Raw genomic sequence first — 15886 nt, 5'->3', positions numbered from 1 at the left:
GGACCTGTGTTCATTTCTGGAGGAAATAAAGTCTCTTTCACCTCTTTGACAAACAACTCCGAGTTATCTATCCGTTCAAAGGTTTGCCAAATTTTTAAGCTTACCGAAAAGGGGGTTATCGGCTAAGTTGAGCTTCTTATCGTATTCGTTTACGCATAGTTAGTGGTTTACGTATATTTTCAAGATAACATTAATCACTAGCTTTCTATGGAGATAAAGTAGTCACTGTACTGAAGATAGTATTGGCATGGCATACTTACACGTTTAGTCAGTTCTAAAGCAGGCATAGCATAAAATTAACCTAAATTCAATCTCTTTTTTAGCTAGACAATGTCCGCTTTCACTTTTCCATTTCACCGATTGGTTTCCATTGAGGATCAATACAGGTATCTGAATTTCAGCCTGATAAATCGATGGAAGTTCCACTGTCAAATGCGCCATCGATAAATCTGCTGATATAGTATTGGTGTATTTACTTGTAAATTTAAGATTGAAAGCATCTAAGAATTCACACAAAAATTCAAACAGTCATGATACTGTCGGCTCGGTTTCAAGCCGTGGGTGTTTTGATGGGCTTCGTGATACGGTAGACAAAATATAACCGCCACTATTTTTCGTCTCCCTTTAAACAATTGAACAAGCTACATATGTAAGATGACTGTGAAATCACTGACCCTCGATAAAAGACGCCAACTAACACGTTTTTGTGTTTATTTGTATGCATTTTACTAAAATATACAAAGGCTAAATGCGCCTTATCACGTACAAAAATTGAATTACTTTAATGCTAATCTGCGAAGCGCATGAATTCGATACTAAGGGCTAATTCATCGAGCTGTTGTACAACAATCAAGGGTGCAAATATAAATACTCTCCAAGATAAACCACACATCCAATTTAAGAAAAGCTCATAAATAAGAAGCACTTTTCAAATACTGCCATTGAAAAAAAAAAAGCTTGACCAGCAGAAGAGGCCCAAACCACAAGAATGCATCTCCGTCATTCGGGAAAAAACTTGATTACCTCGTTACAAAAGGACGGGAAACGATGCGTGAATTCTTTTCAAGTGGCATTCAAGGACAAGCACTCGAACTCAATGGAGCTGACTGTATATACATAGTCCACCGGCCATAAGGAAATCGCGTAAACAGAGCGAGGGGAAGAGAAGCGAGTGAAGATGTTTGGATGTAAATGCAAACCAGGGGCCCATTTCTCGAAGGCCCCGAAAAGTGGTCGCAGCCGGAAAGTTACAGAGCTGTTTTATTCACATATTCTTAATATGAACAGAGGTTCTCTTCATATAAGAAGTTTCAGGCGTATACACCTCTTTAGATACAGATTTAAACTAAAAAAATGGTTTTGCGGGCCCGAAAAGTCTCCGGCGAATTCGAGAAACGGGCCCCGGGGCGGATAGGGGCGGATAGGGGCGGATAGGGGCGGATAGGGGCGGATAGGGGGAGGACAAGGGGAGGACAAGGGGAGGTTAGGGGGAGGGGTAGGTACTCAATAGGTTTTGATTTTGACTGTGTGCCATTTTCCTATCGAATCCGGCGAACGGTTGTTTATAACCGTTCCAAAATTAATCGCCAGACCGTCCTACACAAACGTATACTTGGGTGGGGAAAATTTTCGAGAGAAGGAGGCCACACAAACGGTCGAAATCTTAGAATTTACGAAATTTTACACGATGAAGGTCTATTTTGACTCCAGGTAAACAAATGGTTTGTCTGCGAAAGGATAAGTGTCGAACATCGGATTCTTAATGTTTCCGTGGGTTGGTTAGTTGGCACCATCAAAGAAGAAGTAAAGTGTACAGATTTAGATATCCGGCAAGCCATTCAAGTTGATGTTCCAGCAATTGCTTTCTAATCCGCCGACACAAATGGATCTATTTAACACGAATTCTTGCCGCACAATTGTCTAGATCCGCTCACATTTTGTATGCTTGCCCTTGGCCCTGTTTTGAATAGCGCGGGCGATTTAGGGTGTGTTGAGTTCTATCCTGGCTTTTCTGTTGGGAGTCAGGCGATCAAAGAAACATTCCACCATGCGCTTTGCCTGCAAACAGATACAAAGAACTACAGATCAGAGCTAGTTAGGCTAAAAACACGATACAGAAGAGTAATCTGTGAAAATATGTGTCCACTTTGCCCATGGGCTAATCATGAGTTTAGATTTAGTTTTATTCCTCGTGACTTTGTTGACCCTACTGTATAACTAGTTTTGAATAACTATTTGATCTTACCATTAACAATAACCGTTTATTCAGAGACTTTTGATGAGGAGCAGGGTTTGCACAGTGGCGAGTGCACTCGCCTCCCACCAACAGTAACCCGGGTTCGATTTCGGCCCGGTGTCATACGTGGGTTGAGTTTGTTGTTGGTTCTTGCCTTGCTCCGAGGGTTGATGCGGCTTCCTCACTAAATATTAAATTTATTTATTTGATGTTCATTCATGGACGTTACAGTCTGGCTTGGGTTTCGTTTCATTATTCTAACTGAGAGCGTTTTACCTTGCGGTATTAATAAACACATCTGAGATCTTTTAGTAAAAATGTCGCTTGTACATACAAGCCTTTCTGAGGAAGGCAAAATTCCTTTCAATATTATGCCAATCCCTCCGCCGAGAATATATGCGCCAAGAAAGGCTTTATTCAGGGAGAATTTTTCGCAATTTTCATAGATATCGCTATCACAAGAACGGTATCTTTATTAAGAGGGTTACTGAGTGATTGAATGATACTATGTGCCTGGAATAACTTCTGATTACAAAGCTAGTCCATGGCGTCAAGCCAGCTGGGGCCGGTATTTGAAAAGAAAGAATTTAGCAATAGCTGAAGCGACGCGAGTTAAACGGATTTCTTGGGAGGTGGTCAACTGTTGAACATTCTTGGAATATTCTGGCACTAACCTCTTTTAGCGTTTTCCCTGCCAACATGAACGTTCCGGCATTTGCGGCTAAAGATTTCAGCTTGGGCGAGCTGTAATTGAAAACAGAGCGAGTCTAGTGGCGACAACTGAAATAAAATTATCATCATTTTTTATTGAATACCTGTCAGTAGAGAACAAAAGCGTACAAAAATAAATCAAGTCCACATTCTTCTAAGTCTCCATAGCCACGCATAACGAATAAGACAGAAAAGAAGAAACTAGTTAGTTATTACCACTTTTACTGATCGAGGTGTTTTGTTTTGTTTGGCAAACTCGCAGGGTGAATCAGTCAAAAAAAAAAACAAAGGCTTGGTAAAAATACCCCAAGATACTGCACAATACCGTCTTTTTATTCAACCCGATCTTAGAAATCGCAAATCTGATTCCTTTGTTATTTGAGGTTAGGGAGACTAAATTGAGGTAACGTTTTCATATGCAGTAGCTGATTTTTTGTACTCGTTAGCGCGTTCATACTATCAGCACTAAACTAAACTGCGCACTAGACAATAAACAGTTCTGAAGTCTGAGGTCAATGGCTCATAGAGATCAGACAACAACTTCTCTTCAAAACATATATATAAAATTCAAGCACTCAAGAAATAATAGTATAGAAAATTCTCCCTACTGTTGTCACAATAAATGTACGAGGACCTGCAAGGAGAATCTGTATCTTGATACAGTTATTTTTTTCCTTTTCACAGAAAATGTCCAATAAAGCAAGCACTTTGTTCCCTGTACTCCACGTTCAATTTGACAACGTCCCTTACCTGTCACATAACGTGTCGTAACACGTGACTGCACCGTCACGTAAGACAGCCATTGCAAGACAAGGTGACTTCGACAGTTGGCCAGCCTATAAAGCAAAGTTTACTTTTTTCACCAAATTATTATTTCTCGTAGTTCAAAATTAGTCAGCTAAAGCAAGTAGAAGGCACCTCAGTAAAGGTCACATTTTTAACCGAAGTTTGTAGGCGGCGAAACATTTCGCCTATAATTCCGGTATTCAAATAATGCCTACCACGTAAAAATTGCCAGCTTTAAATTGAGCTATTAGACTTGAAGTCTACGACCGATGTAACTGTGAGACCTCGGAATTCTACTCATTTTAACACAGCAGATTATGTGTCTGTCCAAACTAAGCATAAATGGAGATCCATGATCCACAAATGATACCCTGAACATAACCATCTTCACAAACTCAAATTGATTTGTTGGCTTGATTTTCAGCCATTTTGCGCACAATGGCACTTAATTTTGTTTCCCATAAACTGGAAGAATCTTGCAGCAGGGGATAGTGATAAATTACGCAGAGCAGTGATTCAGCTATTTTAGTAATTTAATAAACTAGGCATGTATCCGAAAGAAGGATATTGTCTGCTAAAAATCGACAGAAGGGTCCATGAACAAGATGCGGTTTGACGTTAGCGGTAACAGACGAGGGAAGGCTCTGTACTTCATATATTATGCACCGTAGGTCACCATAGACTGTTTGGATATATTAAAATTCAGCTCGGCAGCAAAGTCTAGAGGACACAAACAAGGGCAAGGGTAAAATGTGGCCAGGGTGGTGAAGGTGGGCAGGATGGTGAGGGTGGCCTGGGTGGCGGTGGGGGCTAGGGTGGCAGGGGAGGCGGAGGTGGTGAGGTAAGCAGGGGTGGCCAGGGTGGCGAGGTGTTAAGTGCTAAGTGTTAAATTACCCTAACTTTCTAACGAAAGTACCTGGATAGACATGTTTCGTTTTTACAATATTTTCATACAAAGAAGTCTCTCACCAGCTGATGGGGTTTCCAATCCGCGGGAAGGCAACTGCTGTATAGCTTAGCACAGTCGGCAGCCTCAGCCACTCCAAGTAACACCATTCTCAAACCAAGGAAGTGAAACCCTGCAGTCAGCAAAGCCTCCACGATCTCAGCATAGACGATGTTACTTCGTCGGCCTGGCTGAGAGCGACAAGCCAGCAGCTGCGGTAGCAATAGTAAACAGTTGATCTCTAGTAAGGAACTTGGTAACAGGGTCATGCCAGGGCTGCAGCCCACTCTACTCTGTTCCTCTGTAGAGAGTTCCACAAGCGCTCTGTTGGCCGTCACGCTGAAAACTTCATCCAGAGCGAGACAAGGAATCTAAAAGGCAAACAAAGCAAATCTTGAGTATCTTTTCCACACTAAGAGATAATTTAAACTGTACGCCGAAAAAAAAATTAAATACAGCCCACGAAGTTCTTGTAAGACAAAAAAGCTCCTTTCCAGACCCTCGGAGTTTTTGAGGCCAATCAGTGAAATAATGACTTCTCGTCCTCGCTCATGGAGTAAGAAAAGGGGGGCGGGGGAACCTCCACAATACGGTGGAGGTTCGCCACGGACACCTACAACCTGCTACCCCCTCTTCTAATCGTCCGATTTCGCACATAAACATGATCAATTGTCTTATCCAGTCTCACACCACGTTGCTTCCTCTACCTCTGCTTGCGCTAGTCTTCATCTGTCACACTAAAACAATAGTGTTGGGAAAGTAAGTACCATGCAAACTCCAGTGTCTTGATCTCATTTGTGGGGCGTGCAAGAGAGAGCACCCGGGAAGCGAGTCTATTAGCTATTCTAGACGTACCTGCGAATTGTCTGAGCCTGCGATTAATGTGACAGACGTTTCTAAGCAACAGGGAGTAACATGATGTCAAGACGCAAACATAAACCAAGCGACTTAGTAAATGCTCACAAGTGACTCACAAGTGCTATTTTTGATTCGACACTAAGAACCGGAAATTTGTTTGGGTGCGTACACATTCCTTGAACAATGTATGGACGAGTAAAATATACCTCCTCAGCCTTGAGGTCCATAGAAGGAGGACAACAAACACCCTCAGGAAAAAGCAGCTTGATATCTCTGATGGCCTCTTGGTAAGTTTCTGATCCTAAGACACAAAGGATAGGAAATGTAGTAAGACACCATTTTTCTTTAGATGACTGCCAAAATCGTTTTCATCAGTAGTAATAGCTCTTGGAATAGATTAATAATTAACTAAAACCACTGGAAACGAATGCATCTTCGCGAGATATAGAGCTGGTTTATTGCTTGGCACAAAATCTTCTGGAAGATTCCGAACAAGACTTGGATGCACGAAGATCTTCCGAACATTTCCGTAGATTTCCGAAAGCGACTCGGAGATAACCGAAGATGTTTGCACTCGCATTCATACGATTCCATCTACTTACTTCCACTTCCACTAACATTAAACTAAAGCGTTGTAGAAAATAATACAGGTAAGCAACGATTAACAAACGCCTTTTCAAGAGAATCCTCACCAAAATTGACCAAGTTTTCGTAAACGTACCGTAGAACGCATTCTGAATGGAATCCTCGCCAAAAGAACCCCTCAAAAAGAACTGGGACTGCTTCCTTGCTGCACGAGGATCACTGGGACCGAGTACCTCCAGCAGACGCCCCACAGCATTCTCACGCTGCAGACAGAGAGCCACTATCGGACCGGAGGTCATGTGACACACGTGACGCTCTAGCTCGCTCTCCTGCAATGAAGACAGAGATTGAATATTGAGTGCAAATAAAATGAAAATGTCTTCAAATGCGTGGTGAATAATCATAGCAAGGTGGGCGTAGTTTAGCATGCGAGCAAGATCTCTTACTAACAAGACCTGCTAAGCGAGCTTACTGACAGGCTAATAAGTGCAGTTAAGCATAGACCCTTGGGCTAGGTACTTGTTCATCTTTTACACCAATGTGGTCCAGGCCGGATTCCAGCCAGAAGTCATGTGGGTTTAGTAAGGTTTCACTCCGGGTACTACGATTTTTCTCCCCTCTCAAAAACCAACATTTCCAAACTGTAATATGATCTGATAGAGATATGGACAGAATTAGGATAGAAATAGGATTTTTTTCTCTAAGGGTGCGTTCATTTGGGATCAATCCAGAGGAAGAATAATTGGAATGAGTGAATCAGTGCAGGTAAGCGTTCGTTTGGGAGGTACGCTCATTCCCAAATACTCGACTACTTGAATTTCTATTGCGGCTATTCTGTTCGTAATTGGGGTGAGTACATTATTACTTTTGTTATTCCGAAAATATGCCAAACCAATATCCCAATTTATTTCCATTATGTTAATAAGTTACCAATTCTTCAACTTAAGTTACCTTTTCAGCAATCAACGACGAAACTTCTGTAGAGGAAAGAATCATCATTTTCATGCCAGTCACGGAGAACCCTTCCTGTCCCAGCCGCTTGAGCACCTTACCAAGATGTTTGGGAGCGGTGCGTGGCTTCAGCACACAGACAGTGGGTATGACCCGAGGCTTCTCCAGAAGGCTTTGAACGACCGACATGTCTGCATACCACAACGTCTCCACCCTACTTAGAGATGGCTTCAGAGAAGACTTGCTCAATCCAACCCGCCTGTTCCTCGCCTTCCTGCTGGGAGACGACCCTAGCGTGTCTGATTCGTTCAGCGACTCACTACTGCCACTGCAAACACCGTTGATAACTCTCCGGGGAGGGGGAAGCAGGTGAAGGTTTCGACGCGCGGATTGATCAGAGAACAACTCCCTGTCAAAGAAAATGACTGACAGCTGTCTGCACGCTAGTTCGGGCGTGCAGGACATGAGCAAGTCAAAGGAAATGCTGTCCGTTGCGCGTTTCGACTTTGACGAGTCCAAATGACAGTCCACAAAGCGTTGTAGCCGAGCAAACGCATTTACACCTCTGAGCGCTAAAACCAGCGCAGGCCCCGCTGTTAAGATGTGAAGACTTTTCTTCCACAGACCATCTCCAATCTTGCACGGCGTGAACTCCTTAGCTTGGCGCATCGAAAGCGAGGTAAGAAGCTTGAGCCCCAAGAGTTCAAATCCGCAGTAAGGATTCGACTTCTCCTTTTCCGATTCCTGAGATTCTTTTTCAAGCAAAAGCTGATTCAGGATGGAGCCTGCCGAGATGGAAGCCTTCTCCCTCAGCAGAGTCAAGACGCATACCTGTTCGAGTTCGGGATTAGAGTGAAACGCATGCCTAAGTAGATCTACGGGATAAGCAGCCGGGTCTGGTGTGATAGAAAAATCTCCACCAAGCTGCTTTAACATGGAGTCGCTGTAAGGAATGGATAGAAAGCATGACTGAGACAAACTGGTGTCCGCTAAGGAGTCCACGATCGATTTAACCACGGGCAGTGTGTGGTGAAGTGCATTCTCTCTTCTGAGTAACAGCACTGTAGAGGCCACTGGTAAAGCCGAAGGAGAGGCGCTTTCTGATTGGGTAACACGCTTGGGGCAGAACACGTTTAGCTGGTCTGGTGCAAGTCCGAGGCCACTAAGACGGTTAGTATTCAAATGCACACGTTTGATACCCTGCGTGCAGTAACCTCTCTCGAAGCAAAGACACATCACACGACCGAGGTATTTAACAGGAAGAGCTGGCGAGACAATGAAGAACACGCTAGTATCGGTGCAAGCAGTCAAAAAATACGGCGGTGGTCTACAGGTGCTGTGGAGCGAGCTCGTGAGTAACTGGGTCTTGGCATTTCGCCCTTTGCCAGAAGAACCTTTAGGTTTCTCATCAATTGTCACAGCAGGCTCGCTAGATCCAATGTTAATAACGCCACTTTCCGGGACCCGTCCACCGAACCACCGGGCTAGCTCGGTTCCCGCACCCTGCACATTTCGCGGGCACCAAAACAGATGGTCTTCCTTGGCCCCATGGCTGTACAGGGCCCGTAATGACTTGGGATCTGTTCTTTGTGCGAGTTTGGCATCGACGGGTCCCACCTCGTCTTGCCACTGTGAAATGGCCCTGGGCCCACGCAACGCAAGAACCAAAAGAGGGATCTGGGACCCTGTGCATGTTTCCCCGAGAACTGGTATGTCAGTAGTAACCTCTGATCCGTGAGCTGCGAGGAAAAAGAAAGAAATCGAGGAAACGCAGAGCAAATCAAAATACAGAGGAATAAAAGCTACACAGTAAACTAAAGCCCTTGACAAACGGAATCGCAAGTAGACGCAAGTTGAAAACTTCCGTCTACTTGCGACTCCGTCTGGCCAGGCCTTGCGTGGTCTTGTGTGGTCCTGCGTTGACTTGGGATGACTTGCGCTCACTTTGGTCGAGATCAAATTCGCACGCAAACCGACGCAAGTTTTTCTTTGTTTGGCCACCCAACCTTAGTTGACGCAAGTTGAGTGACGTCCATTCGATATTATCGCAAGCGTTTTCAAAATGGCGACCTTGAAAGAGGTTTTTTCGCGACTTTCGTGTACTTGCGAGGAAACTTGCGAGTCCGTTTGGCCACCCAACGCACGTCTCTACGCAAGTTCAACTTGCGGCTACTTGGGGCTACTCGCGACTGCTCGCAAAGCCGTTTTGCCAGGGGTTAGCTAAAAAGATTTTTTTTTTCTTATATGCCAGAGAACACTGCTCTAAGAGTACTACCTGGTTTCTCCTCAAGTGGGGGTCCCTCCTCCTGATAGACCAGCCTGGTCCCAGCGACATCCAGAGCCTTGTTACGAACACGAATCAACACGTCTAGCAAACAGAAAGGCTGGTGGAACACAGCATACTGCATCAGCATGACCGTGTTTTGACTCTCGGGTCCCTGGCAGAGCCTAGCAGAGGTTTTTTCTTCAGTTGGTGTATCTCCCATCTCCATGGTCTGCCAAAAGAAGCCGGGTTTAGCTGCGAACACGCGCTGCATGGCGTCAGGGTCTGGATTGACTGTTAGTAGTGTGGATAAATTCCTTTTGCTTATCGATAACTCCGCGAGGTACTGAAGCGGGCAGGGAGTGCACTCCGACAGGCGAGTGTACACACTATGGAGTGTGTTCGTGGAGAGAAACTTACTTACTGCGTGCCTAAAGGAATTGCTTGCTTTGTTCTTAGCTTTTCCTTTTCCATCGTTAACGCTCGACTGTTCGCCTTTCTCAGTGGTCCGGGTACAAATACCGATGTCCATCTTGAGCTGACCTTCGTGCCAACTTTGCTGTAAGCCTACAACATGGAAAGGTGCTCCGCATATCTCGGCGTAGTCTGTAGTGTTCACACTGGGACTAACTAGACAGGCGAGCCAGGTTACCAGGTTTGAGAAGCAGTGTGTGTCTGGTGTAACTCCGCTTCTGGCTCCCTGACGGATGACCGTCAATTCCCCACAGCTGGACAGCTTAGCACTCATCAGCAGATATGGTGTGTTTGTATCAAGGCGTGGTAAACTCAAAACGTGGCTTTCATAAGAAGCTTCCTGAGAAGAAAGGAAGACAAATTTAATATAAACTGTTTATCTCGTACATGTAGCAAGGCTATCTCTGTGTTTTTGGCACCAGCCCATAAACTACTGAACTTTAATTTTAATTGACATTAAATAATGGTTGTCCGTCCGTCCGTCTGTCGTCTGTCTGTCTCTCAGGATTTCAGGGAGTTGAAGAACATACAATTTTATCTCTAACATTCTTGTGATAATATATTAAGGTACCAATTTCAAACTAGTGTGAAACCATCCAAATAATAGTGTCACAACTGCATTGTCACGCGGTAGGTATATAGATTGTTGAGCACATTAGCGTGTAGAGTCACTGCATATTTTACGATTTTTGCAGTGTTCTGGCGAGCTTGACGGACGAATCACAACCTAAACAAGTAAACATGTCAGGGATTCTATACGCTAAAATTTCTAATAAGAGAATTATTACTTCACGATTTTTTTGGCCCAAAATCCTGATTTTGAGACGTGTCTCCTTACTCTCGTGTTGTCCAAACAGAAAATACTCTTGTTCCAAGAGATCTGGGAATCAGACTAAACAAAAAGATGACTATGGGACTTTCAGAGTCAAAATTGTGTTAGACAAGTTCAGCCCCCCACGCGTCGTTCGTAAACTCGCTCGCGCGCCAAAGCAAAAAGTTAAGAGCGAAACCCACACAGTAGATCCTGCTCGCAGGCTACAGACATTCGTCCTCGTTCTGTGCACATTTGTATTCTACTTAGGAGGTTCTAACTAATATGCGTCTGTGAATGAAACCCTAGAGTGTGACCATTCAAACGAAAGCTGTCGAAAACCACATTAATGCGGTGCCATTAGTTTTCCAAATCTTTGCCAGATGAAAATTTCTCTCATTTTTTATTAATTTTGAGCTCAACAAGTTACCTCATGAAAGAGTACAGGTGTACAAGGTGCAGCTGAGTGATGCTTGTGAGATGACAGCTGAGGCTTGAGATTTTGTAAACTCTTCTGAAGTCTTTGCCGTTTGGCCTTCTCCTCCTCAGTCAACACTAGCTTATGTCTTACACCTGGTTTCTTGAGCCCTTCATTTACTGCAGAATTCAAATCCTTCTTAATCTCAATATCAACACTGCTCAATTGATCTGTTTTCTCTGTAGATATCTTATTGTTAATAAGTTCAATGGTACTCTTCTTTGGCGATGACACCTGTGAACGTTGTTGTTTTGCTGTAGAGTTGGAAATCTCTTGTTGTGGTGGCGCATGTATTGTTGTTGTTGTTGTTGTCTTGGTCTCACCTACAGAGCAGATAGTATCGTTTGAAGGTTTGTCCTTGTAGCCAACAGACGAAGCCGTCCATGCCTGTCTCACAGGAACTTCTCTGAGATCTTTGACCACTTCCTGCTCATTCTTCTGGTTGAGCCGCACATTATCTAAGCTGTGCGTTTCAAGTGCCTTTGCAATTTCAAAACTCTTGTGAGTGTTCACTTCCCTAGAGATGTCTTCGACAACTGGTTTATCTAATTTTACAGTATTCTCCTCGTGATCAGGTTTTAGTTCTTCAGCGGTATTTTTGTGCTTTACAGGTTGTCTCTTTGCTTCACTGTGGCTAATGTGGCCACTTTTCTGTCTTGCACAGGAAAGTGAAGCTTCTTTGACTTTCCGTCTCTGATCCTGCCAGTGTTGAAGGTCGTCCTCCTCATCTGAACTACTAGATAAACTTAAAGAAAAGAAACTGTGTCACCATACATTATCATCTCTTGTAGCCTGCATAGTAAGCATTCCCATAAGGAATGAGAGTTTCGCATTTTGGCTATGGGAAGACTGGGGCGAGGCCAAGGACAAAAAAAAAAAGGGTAGGAGTAGGGGGGTAGAGTCCAACTACTGCCCCTCTCCCTCAGAACCTCAGCTATGTAAACAATTTACTAGGAAATCCAATAACTTACTCAGACTGTGCATCATGACTAATCCCAAGTATTCTGCATATTGATGATGGCAGTGCTTGGTGTCTCTAAACCAAACAGAACACAAAACTGATATTAAAGGATATACTACTCAAGTGTTACTTCATATTGAATTCATTTTAATGCTCGCAGTCCCTAGATGGAGGGATAGTTGGTTGGTTGGTATGGAAGGGGTGGTGAATGCAGGGGTTTCATTAAGGGCTGGGCACTAGGCAAATGGACTGGTCGTGAAGATGATTTTGGCCACCTGGTATGACCATCTAGAGGAAATGTTTTCTTATAAAGAAGTTCAGTTCAAAAAGTTTTGCCCACCTGTGAAAACCAGTTGTCCTGTTGCTGAAAACATTAATGAAACCCCTGGCTGAATGGTACTTAGAAAATTGTGGGTGTTGCAAACTTTTCACCTAATCTCAAAGTCTTGGGATCTTGTGAGGAGTCATCTGAAGTCTTATTATTGTGTGTTTTTGTAGTCTCGAAATCTAAAATCATTCAAGCCTCAGTCTTGGATTTTGAAACAAGGATCGCAGCATCTTGGCAAGTCTTGGATTTCACCAGGATAGAAAAACACACACCATAAGGCCACTGCATCTCCCCCAACTAGTATGAAAGAATCACATTAAATTTATATTTGTGTGAATCACCTGTGTCAGATTTTGTTCCTCTTGTCTTCTTAAATCCAAGAACACTGTATTTGTTGACCTGCTTGAAGTTGAAGGATCCAGACTAGCTGTGACCCCTCTGGAGGACACAGATGGACCACTCATCACTCCAACATCATGCTTCTTACCGTTCTTGTTCTCTAGCAAGCCTCTTGCATGGTGATCAGCTGGACTGACAGGTTCTGGTGCAGCGTTGCTCTGTTGCTTCCTACTCAGTCTTACTAGTTCCTCCATAAGGCTGGTGCCATCATCAGTATCATCACTGCTACTATCACTTAAGATGGGTGGGAACACTGGTGGCACAGTGACTTCATTAGTGCGAGCTAGGTAATCACCGAGATTTAAGTGCTCTAACAGGTCAAATCTCAGCTCAACAGTTTCTTGGTCAATTGGGTGATTTGAGGTTTCAACAACAGGAGCAGTGCCCCTAGATGTTTGCCTTTTAGAAGGTTTCTCATCAGTGCAGGTTGTCTGTGTGGGAATTGATGCAACCAACTTGGTTTGAAGGGTAGACGGGAGCAATGAAGGTGAACTGCCAAGAAATTCAATACTATCCTGAAAGGCACATAACAGATAAACTCGTCAGAAAGGTGCATTACCAGTTCCAGACTCTTTATTGTCCGATTTCTGACATCTATGAGAAAACATTACTTAATAGTGTGACTTGAAGTTACATGTAGTTATATATTCCCAGTGCTAGTTGAAGTCTAGGTGGCTACTAAACCTAGTCAGTAGCTACTTGCTTATAGTTTAACATAAGCAATAAAAGAATATTGAGGGATTATTATACCGGCAATGGAGCAATCTGAGGCCTTATGTGCTACTCTGGCAAAAGGAGGTAGGTGAAGGTCAGGTGAAAGGAGCAATCTGATTGGTTGATTTTAGTTATTAGCCCTCTGATCTAATTTAGTCAATGACAAGTAAAACTGTGCATTATTAATATGCAGCTTCAGAGATCTTTATAGGGTTCCCGCTGGGAGGGAGTGCAAAAGAATCCCATATAAAAAGGACAGGGGTGTTCGTCACACTTTTTAACCTCTTAAATGAAAAATGAATACCCTGATGCCATACTTAGGGTGCGTTTCTTTAAGAAAATCCAAGATTGGATTCATAAATCTGAAAGAATCAGAAAACGGATTTTGCGTTTCTTTACTGAACCGATCAATCCAAGATCTCTCAGATCATGGTACATCAAAGGAACCAAAGAATCCACACTGGGAATTGATTCTCTGGTTCCTTTGATGCACCATAATCTGAGAGATCTTGGATTGATCTGTTCTGTAAAGAAACGCAAAATCTGTTTTCCAATTCTTTCGGATTTATGAATCCAATCTTGGATTTTCTTAAAGAAATGCACCCTAAGAATGGCATCAGGGTATTCATTTTTCAAGGGTAAGACATAGACATAGACAGAGTTTATTTTACTTGGACGACACACTTAGCTATGGTATCAGTGTGTCCCATAGACTTGATAAGCAGAGTCTACAGGACGCACCAGCTAGCTTACAGGACCGATGCACTAATAAAACAAAAACAACAAAATAAAAATCAGGTCATCATGAACATTATAGGTAAAGAGGAAAATAGTCCAGCAAATTCCAAGATTCTAGTTAACTTTTTAGTAACAGCATAATGGTAGAGTGTCCAGCCTGAATTGCGTGAATCTCTTTCTCCTGTGGTTCAAGAAAGAACACGAACATTCCAGTGAAAAGATATGTTTGTTTTTGGAGGTTATGCCATTAATTATTCTGAACAAACCTGTTCACAGTCGGAAATTGATGAACTACTCGTTGTGTGTCCATCTGTGCTGGCAAGGAAGAGTCCACTGTCTGATGCACTGGCTGCAGGTGAATTGTTTACCTTACTACTGGGTGTGCTTGTTTGTAATGCAATGTTTGGTGACAATGGCCATGCCTCTCTTGTGTACAAGACTGGCTCTTCATCATTGTCGCTTTCCTTAAAGCAAAAATCATTTTTGTATAATTAGAATGAAGAGGGTGACGTAAGGTTAAGGGCATAGTAATTGTTGGGTGGAAGTGTCCTGCTGAAACACAAAAATGTGTACAGGATACCAGACCACGTTCGGCACACTTTAAAATGTAGCTAAACTAAACACGAAAAATCCCTACCCTATCCCACACTTCATATTTTTAGGCAGTTCCATCACTATTTCAGTCAGTTGCTTTTATAGCTGCTGCAATTATCTGTATGTCAAGTGTTAATTGCTAGGAATTTTCTGTTAAGTGATACCCCATTGTAGACCAAAACTCTCTTATTTCTAAACCCTTTCCGAGATTATCTGGTTCTTAAAAACCATGGCCTTTATTTTTCCATGGGAGAGTCCCTGAGGGTGAGGGGTAAGGTCTGCTGACATACCAAGAAAAAAGTCTACTTTAAAAATCGTCACATCAGTAAGTTGGAAAGAAAATATATCATGCCCCTTGATGATTACAGCGGTTGATAAAGACTATAGGCCTAAACCAAGTCAAAATGGGGGCTACTCTAACGAGTGCGCATAATTTATTCAAGGCTTTTGAATGACTTGACAGTTTCTTTTGAAAAGACAATAATTATGACCAATGCCTCCCATTTTCCCCAGTGAGTTAAGAAATATCGCGTTTTGCGGAAAAATCATTTTATCACTGCTGGTTGCTCCAGCAGAAGGAGGCTTGCTCTCTCATTTCTTCCTATAAACGTTGCCTAAGCAACGTACAACATTAAACGCACCCGATGCAGGCTGAGCCCGTTCATGTACGAGGACGTGAAGACTAAAAATTACACATAAACAGCCATTAGATAATTTAATTTTGCTGTTCACTTACCTCTGAGGAGTTTTCCAATTCCAGCGTAGGAATATTGGCTTGAATATCGGCAAAAATATCGTCAAACACAGATTTCAGTTTACATGCACCAGTGGCACTGTCAAACTTTCCAGAATTACTGGTGGAAATTTCTTCCTCAAAGCTCTCATCGCTACTTGAGACAATCTCGTCTGACTTCCACATGTTTTACTAGAAAAAGCTTAATTATCTCTAAGTTATATTTCCAGAAAAGGACAAGACAATAAGAAAGATCTCGCAGCCTGGACGAAGTCTGACGCCATCTTTACAAGGGGTAACTCTAACCAGGCCCTTCGCAA

At 43.1% G+C, this 15886-nt stretch overlaps 1 protein-coding gene across 2 annotated transcripts; it reads right to left on the bottom strand.

The window, feature by feature from the left end:
- Window positions 1-700: 700 nt before the first annotated feature.
- On the bottom strand, window positions 701-15785 carry LOC145493296 (dynein axonemal assembly factor 8-like). Of its 2 annotated transcripts, XM_081472727.1 has the most exons (13): window positions 15570-15785; window positions 14506-14703; window positions 12730-13302; window positions 12071-12135; window positions 11052-11844; window positions 9349-10150; window positions 7074-8812; window positions 6259-6451; window positions 5744-5838; window positions 4703-5050; window positions 3698-3783; window positions 2911-2980; window positions 701-2058 (listed from the first exon to the last, which is right to left on the bottom strand). In XM_081472727.1, exons 1-13 carry the CDS (start codon window positions 15750-15752, stop codon window positions 1981-1983), a joined length of 5223 nt encoding a protein of 1740 aa, XP_081328853.1. In that variant the 5' UTR covers window positions 15753-15785; the 3' UTR covers window positions 701-1980. The 2 variants fall into 2 exon arrangements, with proteins under 2 accessions (XP_081328853.1, XP_081328852.1); XM_081472726.1 differs by having other exon boundaries at window positions 701-2980.
- Window positions 15786-15886: the final 101 nt, after the last annotated feature.

Source organism: Orbicella franksi, chromosome 7 (genome assembly GCF_964199315.1).
Source record: "Orbicella franksi chromosome 7, jaOrbFran1.1, whole genome shotgun sequence".
NCBI classification, from domain to species: domain Eukaryota; kingdom Metazoa; phylum Cnidaria; class Anthozoa; order Scleractinia; family Merulinidae; genus Orbicella; species Orbicella franksi.
Note: the sequence above shows the minus strand (reverse complement) of the source record. Positions and strands in the feature narration are given on the sequence as shown.